The sequence below is a fragment of the Musa acuminata genome, chromosome BXJ2-3 (genome assembly GCF_036884655.1).
Source record: "Musa acuminata AAA Group cultivar baxijiao chromosome BXJ2-3, Cavendish_Baxijiao_AAA, whole genome shotgun sequence".
Lineage (NCBI taxonomy): Eukaryota > Viridiplantae > Streptophyta > Magnoliopsida > Zingiberales > Musaceae > Musa > Musa acuminata.
This window is the reverse complement of record NC_088340.1, coordinates 3,209,690-3,221,389: the sequence shown is the minus strand read 5'-3', so window position 1 is coordinate 3,221,389 and position 11,700 is coordinate 3,209,690. Positions and strand designations below refer to the sequence as shown.

Genomic DNA, 11,700 nt, shown 5'->3' with positions numbered 1-11,700 from the left:
GAGAACATGACCGCCTTGCTTGTTTGCGAGTTGAATAAAAACAAATCTATATTTGACACCCATACCTATGTTACCCAAGTAGTTACCTAGATTTTTATTGGGAGAAGTGTGGCCCAAACTGTATCCTGAAATCGTAAGCCAGACAAAGCAACCACTGGTCGAGACATAAAGTAACTCATTAAATAAGACCTCTGATGTTCTACGCACCGACCTAGTGAGCTTAACCGTCAAGATAGTTGTTATGACGAAGGTCCAAACTAGCCCAACTCCCGGCTCGCCGTTCTCCTCCTCTCGAATTCAAATCTCTCTGTTGCGCCATGTACACGATCGCGAGGGCTTGGAGCTCTCCGATCTGGATGAAGAAGACGCTGAAGAAGATTAAGGAGTAGGTGGAGAACAACAAGATCGTTAAGTATCCGTCCACCAATCTGTCGAAACCCTAATCCCGACCGGGGTTCATCAGACGGACATCGAGAGTGAGGGGGTTGGATGACATAGGCAATGGCGTTGCGGTGTGAGGGACTGAAGAGGGTTCATCCTACGGTGTTGCAGCGTTCGCCTCCACGAAAGGACTTTGGGTTGGTGTTTCATTCTGCCACATGATACTTAACTTTTCAACCAGTGCTTCTATCTCATTTCCGAACACGTTCTCGTGCCTTGTTTGCATCACGAGGCGTGGATCACTTGTAGCATCGTTGAACCCTGTGTGTCTCCATGAATTTCCTTAGATTACAGTATTTCTTTCACTCCAAAATTTATCCAATGGAACAAAAAGCTGCTGATGCAAAGCAGAAATATGTATGAAGTTTAGTCAGATTGATGTTTCATTCTTGTATGTTGCTCCATAGTTTAGAAAGAAGGCTGAGATATTTGCAAGCATATTTTAAACTTCTTTTCTTAGTAAGAAAGGAGAAATAAAAGAACACTAATTAGACATAATGATTAAGCCGATATTTACTGTTGTCAAGTGACAGATTGGTTTGTTCTCATAATAGAACTTAACTTGAAGCCCATACACTACGGGCTATGAAACAGGATGCACACTGTCATTATTATTACCCTTTTTAAGTTGAGATATGAGACCTCCAAAATCTTTCTATCTGCATTTCATTTTTGAATTTTTTTGCTTGAGATGATGCTGCCCTGTCTTTTGTTTGGGTTCATAAAGTTGGTTGACTATTAGGTATTGGCCCTTTAAGGTCGTACTTGGTAGATGATTTCTGGCCTTCATTGATCTAATTGTCTATATTTTATTAGAACATGGTAAGATCAATGTTTGATATAAATCTGAGCATTTATTACTTCTAGAATTGCTTCTTGTCATTTTAAACAGTCTTGTTTTTAGTTATGCTTGAGATTAGAAGTGTTCATTGGACATCAATGATTTGGGTGCCCACATCAATCTATAATTGTTGTATTGGAGAGTATAATATTTCAAAAGTTGTTACCCTTTTGAGTATTCTGCTTCACCTAATGGATTTCTGAGAATATTTACAAACTTACAGATGACAGAGGAACCACCAAAAGTATTTAGATCATCATAAATGGTTTGATAAGTAATATAAGCTTTGATTTCATGACAATCCTTGCATAGACATTTTTTTGGTCAGTGTGTTATAATAAGAAAGTGATAAATTCATCTCCTTGAACTGACACCTAATGACTGGCATAAAAAGGACTCAATGCCCACGTTTTGTTGGTGTGCTGGAATTCATTTGCGTTGTGAATGAGTTATATATTTCAGTTTCATAGTTGTAGGAGTGGGTCTGAGCTGATCACTGTATCAAGAATATCTTCGGCAATTAAGACAAGTAAAAGGCTCATAAAGTGGATTTTAGAAAGGTACTGCTGATATCAGAAATTTGTTGGTTGACATAGCTAAGAGAAAAGCTCAGATTAAACTTTAAAGAATGTCATGAGGAAATGCACTTCAGGATAAGATGAAGCGGAGATTGGTGGTTAATTTGGAAAATATATTTTAGGATATACATTTCATGCATAGTTTAAGTCCCAAGACTCTATCAGGTCTCACCATGAAGCTAAATCATCAACACCTTTAGTGTCTTTAAGCTCATCTATCTCATCAGAAGAAAAGAGGGTATCTGTTTGCTTGCTGATGTGGCAGATAAATTTTTGTTATTATTACAAACTATAAGTTGTTTGTGGAGCTTCACCAATATTTGGTAGTGACAAGTGAGAATGTGGTCCTATGTGAATGCTTCACATAGATTTGGCTAATGTCTAAGCAAACAATAGAAAGATTCAATGTGGTCCTGTGTAAATGTTCTCTGGAGATTTGGTTGCTGTCCAGGCAAACATTGAAAGATATTGAAGATCCGTATGGAACATTGTATTTGTAAGGGCTCACGGTACTGGGTCCTGAAGAAGCAAAATCTACAGACCAAAGTGTATCTATGTTCTGTTAGCTACCAACTTATATCGTTTTAGTCAACAATAGTACATCACTCTACGATAAATTTGACAAATAATGTATAATATGTCATGCCATTTATCAAATAAATTGACAAATGATCTCTGCAGAAGCAAGCAATATAAATTTTCTTTTCCGTTTGTTTTTGAAACAGTGGGTCGTACTCCTGCTGAGACTTCTGGCAGTTGCAAGCATTTCTGTTTTATCTGTCTTTTTCCATCATTTACTGGAATTCCTCCTGACTTTTTCTTTTGATATGATTACATTATTTTTTAACTTGTCTCCACTCATCCTCTATAAGCAGCTTGAATTTCTGCTTGATGATTTTGTGATTCTTTATGCATCCAGGTGATTGAAAGTGGTAAACAGGAGAGACATCTAGCTGCAGTTGTGGACAGCAACCACGAAGAGCTGCTACTGTTACAAGTTTGTGGTGAGCGACTCTCTGGAGACTGCTCGACCAGTGCAATGAAGGTGAGTTCGTTCAGTATATCAATTAGGCGTTGACTTCTTAGATTCTGTTTACATTGACTTCTAGGAATTCTGATATCTGTCAATTTCATGCCACGTATTGAAATTCCTCTTTGTGCTGATTTGATGCTAATTATTTGCTCTCAAGGTTTTGGGTTTGGAGTTCATGAGAAATTTCAATTATATCTGTTTCTGGTGTAGCAAATTCTTCCCAAGGTCTAGTATGAACTTAAGTCTTATAACACAATTTATTGACTCAGCTGGAGTATTTTCGGATGTTTAGCTTCAACATTTAATTTCCATCTAGTCTGGACTTAAAGCCCATGTTCCCATCGTGCTTGTCTTGAACATTTAGCTTCCGATACATTACTGGCTTTTGGACTTCTACACTTTGCTCTTATCTTTCATGACAAGTTAAGACCATGCCCCAAGTGACACCCAAAAGTTAGGCACTTCAACCTGTTTCTGTTCTTCCGTCCCTTTTTGCCTTTCACTTGCTGCTGTTAAGCCACGAATGCGAGCTCCGTTCCAGATATTTCCTGGTTTCGGTACAAGTCCTCCATGGATCAGATGTGTGGAGGGGAGGTGGGGGGTGGGGGATGGGGGGGAAGAGAGAGGAACCCCACCCTGACAGTGTAAAGGTCCACGTTTTTCTCCACCATTAATGCCAACACATGGGAGTTGAATCTCCCGGACAAGTAGGCAGTCTTATCTTCTTTGGATTTGAACAAGAATGAAAAGCGGCAAGGAGGTTGAATCATTTGTTGACAAAAGCTAGATAGCCAATGACCAGGGAACTGGTGGGTAGAGTGTGGGGATCTTGTATGTGGGCATTGCACGCTTTCCATGATTTTCGGGTGGTTTTCATGACATTTGTTTGTGATTTGCAGATATGGCCACTCCCTTTTTTATTTTGTTTTAATCTCTTGATGAGGGGTATGGAGCTGAGGAGGATTAGGCAGAAGTTTTATCAGGAAAATTATCTTAAATCACATTTAAGTACATGACGCCTGTAGTCCTTTGTAAAGTTGGGTAGTCCTTGGACTTCATAGATCCAAATGGTCCACCAAAATTGTTGATACTTGTCCAGTAACAACTCCTAATCTTGGTACCAATGATAATTATAGATTTCAAGTGATATAGGAGTTATGATTTCTTTACCAGTACTTGATCAGATCAGTAAATATCGAGTGCAAGAAAGGTTTGACCCAATATTTTGACATGTGAAGGTTTGACCCAATAATTTTTATAGGAAGTGGCAGATTCGTCCTAATTAAACTACTTGGATACGAATCGAATATTGGGAAACCTATATCGATGCCCCCTCCTAAAAATGAGGACATAGGAACTACCCTAAAAAGTCGATAGGTGTCAATGTTCGAAGGAGGTGTGCACGTTAATAAAATCATCCCAAGTTAATGAATGGTACAACGTAAAAAGCGACGGAGCAGTGGTCGATACGTGCACAAGTGAAAAGCACTTTTTAATGGTGGAAGAACAGAGAACGGCACTTGTCTTTATGTTCACGACATGGTTGTTGACTTGTTGCTGGTGGAAGATTCGCAGGGCCATCTTTTCTTGGATGAGGTTGGAAAGCGGTCAATATTTATCTCTGAGACTTCTTTTACTTCGACATGTGGACGAAACCGTCTCCCCCTCATCCAACTTTCTCGTCTCGTATCTATCATTCATGCCCCCTTATCTTGAGTCTCTTTTCTCAGCGTGTTCTCCCGAGAGATAAATCAAAAGGATTGTTGTATGACCTCGTATGAAAGTCATAATTTGTAGTTGAAGTTGAGAAGTGCATGCATTCTCCGTGATCGAGTGACACATGATTTTGACCTAATCCTGCCGGCCATTATTCTTGATATGAATGGGAGACGTGTCGCGCACCCAGTGGACGAGGAGTGCACCAGTTTGGGGATTCGTGTCCCTTGTCCGGCGACGAAACGTAGCATGTAGGGTTTCTATAATTTATAATATCTATGTAACTTTGCCTCCTCTTTAATCTTACCCTCGATGTCGTCGAAAACGACAGAGACTAATAAGGTGCACAAGGTATTTGATCCAATGCACACCTCTACCTCTTCCATTAATTTCGAAGATATTCATACGACACATAAGAAAGGTAGGTGTGTTAGGTAGGATATGTAGTTCGTAAAACATACCACCTAAATCGCCAAACAAATGTGTGACCTCTGAAGACGATTAAGAACATGGACAAGCGTCAGCTTCCTAATTGGTCATCCGATGCATTTTTTTTCACTGAATTTGCCATAACTACCTTAGGATTTACAAAGTCATGTATGAAAATGATAGACTAATCGCTGTTCGTGTCTGGATCTGACTAATCGTTGAAGTATTACAATTTATTCTTCACTTAATTCCTCTATCATTTTTTTTTTATATCTCAAACCTACTATGTTGTGTTTTTTGTATTTTGCCTCGAGGAAATGGAAGCCTTGTTATGGATAACGTGGGTAGGCCTCATCGGTGGTGACGTGTTGTGCCGTGCGGGGTAAGGATGAGGATGATGCGTGTGGCGGCTACCTCGTGCACTGCCGAGCCAGGGAACATGGCATCTTCCGGTTCGTGAACCCACCGTCGACTGCGAATGGGAGGATGCCTCTTCCCTGCTCGACGACTTCGACGATCCAGGCGAGCAATGCTTCCCGCATAGAAGCTCTATGCGGGGACGCGGAACGGACGCGCAAGTCTATCCGTTCAATCCGATCCCGGCACGCGATGTTGGAGGAAAGGGTCCACCACTCTGGGCCCACTTGGATCGTCCCATTGCTCGGCCGGCCGATCCTATCTTGCCACGACCCGAAAGCCTTCCCGTCCTACGTGGCTCTCTCGCGGAGAATTAGGTACGTACTTTCACCGAACGCGTCCTTTGCACACTTACCCCCACCGACACGTGTCGGATAAGGTGCGCAGTCTTCGAGGAGGTGCACGTAATTATCCGCGCGCCTCCCTCCCGACTCTTCTACCACCCCTCTCACTCTTGTGTCCTTTTAAGGACTTAATCCAACGCATTTTACAGAAAACAAAAAATTAAGAAATGAGTTTGGAACTCATATTATAATCATTGTAATTGTAATTGTTTAGATTAAACGTGGATAGATGGAGTGGTAGATGCAGGATAAAAATGGCATGATAAATCGATGGACGGGTGGGAAACCCAAAGCATGCGACAGAGACAACTGGACAATGAGAACACACGTGACTTTAATGAATCATCCAGCCCAACATTGCACGGGTCCTTCCTAACGCCTGTCCCACACGGCTCCATCCACACTCTTAATCCCCCCACATCGATTCCCTCTACCCAATCCGGACCAAACAGTGCGTGTTATGAGCCACAGTCAATTCTTACCTCTATGTAGATTTTGGATTTATTAGGGCAAATCTGATCCATGCAAGGGCACAATTTTACCGAATTTATGGAGAAGTTGTATCGGATGGATGCATCGATGGATGGATAGCGTCTTCCGAGTTTATCCTCTTTCCCTCTTTATTCCGCCTCCGTATTCCTATCGCCTCTCCTCTATCCATCCTTCAGAGATGACTCCAATGCAGGAGATATCCTCGCAGGGATACCTTATTCCGCCTATCCGCCCCTTTCCTATATATATATATCACGGTGATCCCAGAGATGACACATTGTGGTAAACCTCGTCGCATCAAATGCTTCCGCCTCTCTCCTTCCTCCTCCCCCTCTGTAACACCCACCGATAGCGAACCCTAATCGCGGCACTACGGCCATGCCTTCCATCTCATCTTCCAACCTCCTCGACGTCGCTGCCGACGAGCCCGACCCTCGCCGCCCTCCCCGACTGCCCCCCGCTCTCCTCATGTCCGACGCCGACGCCGACGCCGCTCCTGGAGATGACGACCAGCTCTCCTCCTTCTCACCCACGCCGGCCCGCGACCGGCGGATCGTCGTCGCCCACCGCCTCCCCCTCCGCGTCGCCGCTGATCCCGCGGAGTCCTCCGGGCTGGCATTCGCCTGGGACCCCGACGCTCTCGGGCTCCAGCTCCGATCTGGCCTCCCGCCCGACGCCGAAGTCCTCCACGTCGGCACCCTCCCTGCCGCCGTCGGCCCCGCCCACCGCGCCGCCGTCTCCCAACTCCTTTACGCCAGATTCCGCTGCCTCCCCGTCTTCCTCCCTGCCGACCTCCACCACCGCTTCTACCATTGCTTCTGCAAGCACTACCTCTGGCCCCTCCTCCACTACCTTCTCCCCCTGTCGCCCTCCTCCACCGGTGGCCTCGCCTTCGACCGCACCCTCTGGCTTTCCTACCTCTCTGCCAACAAGCTCTTCGCCGAGCGCCTCATCGAGCTCCTCAACCCGGACGATGATTTCGTCTGGATCCACGACTACCACCTCCTCGCCCTCCCCACCTTCCTACGCAGGCGCTCTCCTAGAGTAAAGCTTGGATTTTTCCTCCACTCTCCCTTCCCTTCCTCTGAGATCTTTCGTACCATCCCGGTCCGCGACGAGCTCCTGCGGGCCCTCCTCAACAGTGATCTTGTCGGTTTCCACACCTTCGATTACGCCCGCCACTTCCTCTCCTCTTGCTCCCGACTGCTTGGCCTCGACTACCAGTCCAAGAGAGGGTATATCGGCATCGAGTACTATGGCCGGACTGTCACCGTCAAGATCCTTCCTGTCGGGATTGACTTGGGCCAGCTTGAATCGGTGATATCTTCATCGGAGACGACCGCAAAGATTCAGGAACTCAAGGAGAAGTATTCAGATCAGATCTTGATACTTGGGGTTGATGACGTCGATCTCTTCAAAGGTATAGGCTTGAAGTTCTTGGCGATGGAGCAGCTGTTGGAGGAGCATCGGGAATTAAGGGGACGGGCTGTGCTGGTCCAGATCGCCAACCCTCCCAGGAGCCAAGGGAGAGATGTTCAGGAGGTCCAGGAAGAGGCCCGTTCCATCACAAGGAGGATCAACGAAAGGTTTGGAAAGCCTGGATATGAGCCCATTGTGCTGATCGATCGCACTGTGCAGACACATGAGAAGGCAGCCTTCTATGCCATGGCAGAGTGCTGTGTGGTGAACCCGGTGAGGGATGGTATGAATTTGGTACCCTACAAATACACAGTGTGTCGACAATGCAGCCCTGCTCCTGGAGGTGTTCCAAAGAAGAGTGTGATTGTGGTTTCAGAGTTCATCGGGTGCTCACCGTCCCTAAGCGGAGCTATTCGGGTAAATCCATGGAACGTGGATGCTGTAGCAGATGCAATGTATTTGGCCATCACAATGCCAGAGGTTGAGAAGCAGTTGCGGCACGAGAAACACTACAAGTATGTTAGCTCTCATGATGTTTCTTACTGGGCAAGGTCTTTTGATCAGGATTTGCAGCGGGCTTGCAAGGACCATTTCCTCAGGAGATGTTGGGGCATTGGGTTTGGGATGAGCTTCCGAGTAGTTGCACTGGGTCCCAATTTCAGAAAGCTATCAGTCGAGCACATAGTCTCAGCATACAGGAATACAAATAGTAGACTCATTTTGCTTGATTATGATGGGACGATGATGCCTCAGACTTCCGTCGACAAAGGCCCAAGTGACGAGGTGATTTCAGTTTTGAATGAATTATGCAGCGACCCGAAGAACATAGTCTTTGTGGTCAGTGGTAGAGGGAAGGATGAGCTGAGCAAGTGGTTTGCCCCTTGTGAGAAGTTAGGAATCTCTGCTGAACATGGCTATTTTACAAGGTAATCACTCATATTCAATTCTTATTATAATTTTTAGTACCCTTAGTACCTTGTTCTATACTGATCTTTTTGTTGGTTATCACTTCAATTTTGAAACCGAGTAAAATCAGATATTAAAAAAGAAAGTACAGTGTCTTGCACACAGGTAGACAGTTCAGATACAAACTGATTTGACTTACAGGAACTCATATATTCCTCTATAGGGAGTTATAAGTCTACTAGACCAGTAATGTGCTTGTTGAAAATCACATTAAATTATCACTTTATTTCCATTCTGATATGTACATGGAAGATTGCATGATGATGTAAATCATATAGAATGATCGTAGCAAATTCTTGTGATTGTCGTGAACCAAATATTGTTTTGGCATTCCATGTAATCAAATTAGATGACATGGTCATAGTTTGCTATTTAGAAGTTCAAGTGGAACATAAGAAATACTTGAAAATCCTTTAAACTATGCACATAAGCACCAACGACATTATGAACTGTCTTGTGAAATAAATTATGTTTAACCATATATGGAGGATACTGAACTGATTGGTGGCACTATAATGCTATTGCTAAGTATCTCCAGGCTATAAAATTTGTATGGAGTTGTCACTGTTTAATGGCTAACAGATTATTGTTGGGCTATGTTTCGTTGCTATTAGGTGGAATCGGGATTCTCCATGGGAATCATTCATGCTAGCTACAGATTTTAATTGGAAGAAGATTGCGGAACCTGTAATGAGGCTGTACACTGAGGCAACGGATGGATCCAGCATTGAATTCAAAGAAAGCGGCTTAGTTTGGCATCACCAAGATGCTGATCCAGATTTTGGATCTTGCCAGGCAAAAGAACTCCTTGATCACCTAGAAAACGTGCTTGCCAACGAGCCTGTCGTTGTGAAAAGGGGCCAGCATATAGTGGAGGTGAACCCCCAGGTATGGAGGAGTAACATGGATTTTTGGTTCTGCCACCTTGCTTTAGTTGTTTGCTTCCAGTCCAACCAAAAGAATAACCATCAATGTCACATCCATAACATGTTCACGGTCTAATAAGTAACAATTTCAAATAATGGGGTATGGATTAGGATTGACTTCAGACAATTTCTGTCCATCACCATGTGTGGCAAAACATATATCTGAATGCATATGACAGTCTTATTGTGCCCACACCTTTTGTTGCCATATTTTTTTTAAACAAATCAGGACCTCTGTAGAGCCATGTGTTGAATTGGTTCAGTTGTTTCTTCCTTTTTTTAGTTAGATGCAGTTTTTTTAAACATGACTTCTTGTTTCTTCTGTTAAATTGATTTGGACAACAGCAACTAACAACTAGATCATATGGGGGATCATTTGCAGGGGATAAGCAAAGGCGTGGTGGTTGAAAACCTTTTGTCGACCATGTTGAGAACCGGAAAGCCACCGGATTTCATATTGTGCATTGGTGATGACCAGTCTGATGAAGACATGTTTGAGAGCATCATTAGTTCCACAAATGAGGCATTGGTTCCAGCATTAGCTGAAGTCTTTGCCTGCACTGTTGGCAAGAAGCCGAGCAAGGCTAAGTACTATCTTGATGATATAGTCGATGTCATAAAACTGCTTCAAGGCCTTGTCCATGCATCAGCAGAGCCACACAAACATACAGACCTTGGAGTGTCATTTGAAGGGGCTCTCTGAATGATACATCTCTTCTGCAGGAGCCGAGCAAGTAAGTTCTCGCATGAAGTATCGGAAATTGGCTGAACTGGGTTTTGGTAATCGAGGAGGAGGATTTATTGCATGAAGAAGTGGAGACACCACCGGCTGTGGAAAGCTTTAGGAACTTTTTTACGAGGAACAAAATAATCATAATGGTTCAGATGTCTAAATAATCGACTTACACCTTAAGCAGAGTTGGTAGGCAGAAATCAATTCATCCTTTCCATTGTAAATATCCCCTAAAAGTATTTCTTTCTTCCTTTTCTCTTCTTTGTAGACCATAACAGATACATAATCCGACACGGCTCATGTTTTCCTTCTAACGTTATGTCATTTTCTAGGTTTACCCCATGCATTTGGAACCCTAGAATGCAAATTCATCCCCATGGATCATTTTCCAGGAACTTTTCAGAGACAAGGACCACTTCATCGAACAGCAGCCTCCTCCATGTCCATGAAACCCTAAACCCAACATGAATTTGGCAGCAGGAGGCATGCACATCTGATGGTTCTCTTCCCTTGCACAGATTCTGCATCTGGTCTTCCTCCCCATTTGCACAGAGGAGGATAACAAGTTGAACAGATGAGTGCAGTGTAGTGCTGTTGTGGTCGAGGAAAAAGAATCATGTGTTCTTGTCGAGTGCAGTGTTTGTTGCCATGGTGAGGTCCAAATCTTTATCCCTAACCACTGGCCACTGGGCATTACCGTCTTTGTCCAATGGGGCGACAGGAGAAACGTGAGGAGATCCAACTCTATTATTTTTTATCCACTTAGATCCTTGGACGAATCTTTGGCGAGAAGACCGGAGAATATTGGAGATGGGAGAGTCGTGGGAGACCTGTCAACTATAGATATATCCTTGTCGTGAGAAATCATGGCAAAGGCCAATAGTGGCGTTGGAATATGCCATTGTGCTTCCTGATCTCATCTCGGCGTCCACGCCGTGCCACATCTCAAAATGAAGGCTGCTTTTGCCTGAAGATGAATTGACTGCTAAGAAGAATATTATGGAGGAAAAAGATCCCGTAGAAGATTTAAGTCTGCAAGAAAGAACAAACTGTGTTACATTTTTTTTCGACTTGCGATGGCTGCCTGCCACCAACTCTTCTTCTGTAGAGTTACAAATACTCGATTGATGGTACTCATACTGACCATAATCATGACATCAGATCTCTTCTAGCGGTAATATATAGTTTTTGTGGTCACCAATAACACACGATAAGTTGTTCCAATCATCTGAGATTTTTTATATCAATCACCTTTTTGCACCATTAAATGAATACTTTTATCTCTTCTGAACCCAATATTAATTATCTATATTTTTTTCTGGGAATAATTACTCCGGTGACTACCAAATTAAGGAATCAAAAGAT

The 11,700-nt window shown here is 43.6% G+C and overlaps 1 protein-coding gene and 1 long non-coding RNA gene across 4 annotated transcripts; both read left to right on the top strand.

Annotated features, from left to right (window-relative positions):
* Positions 1-228: 228 nt before the first annotated feature.
* LOC135606402 (uncharacterized) lies at positions 229-2,998 on the top strand. The gene is made up of 2 exons (XR_010484813.1): positions 229-578; positions 2,780-2,998. It is a non-coding gene; the product is annotated as an uncharacterized LOC135606402 (long non-coding RNA).
* A 3,468-nt stretch (positions 2,999-6,466) lies between these two features.
* LOC103976901 (probable alpha,alpha-trehalose-phosphate synthase [UDP-forming] 9) lies at positions 6,467-11,562 on the top strand. 3 transcript variants are annotated; one of them, XM_009392246.3, is made up of 4 exons: positions 6,467-8,636; positions 9,291-9,564; positions 9,985-10,336; positions 10,668-11,562. In XM_009392246.3, the coding sequence occupies exons 1-3, from the start codon at positions 6,670-6,672 to the stop codon at positions 10,303-10,305; spliced, it is 2,562 nt and encodes an 853-aa protein (XP_009390521.1). In that variant the 5' UTR covers positions 6,467-6,669; the 3' UTR covers positions 10,306-10,336; positions 10,668-11,562. The 3 variants fall into 3 exon arrangements, 1 of the variants encoding a protein (XP_009390521.1); XR_001977248.2 differs by having other exon boundaries at positions 6,469-8,636; positions 9,985-10,554; XR_001977247.2 differs by having other exon boundaries at positions 6,469-8,636; positions 9,985-10,571.
* Positions 11,563-11,700: the final 138 nt, after the last annotated feature.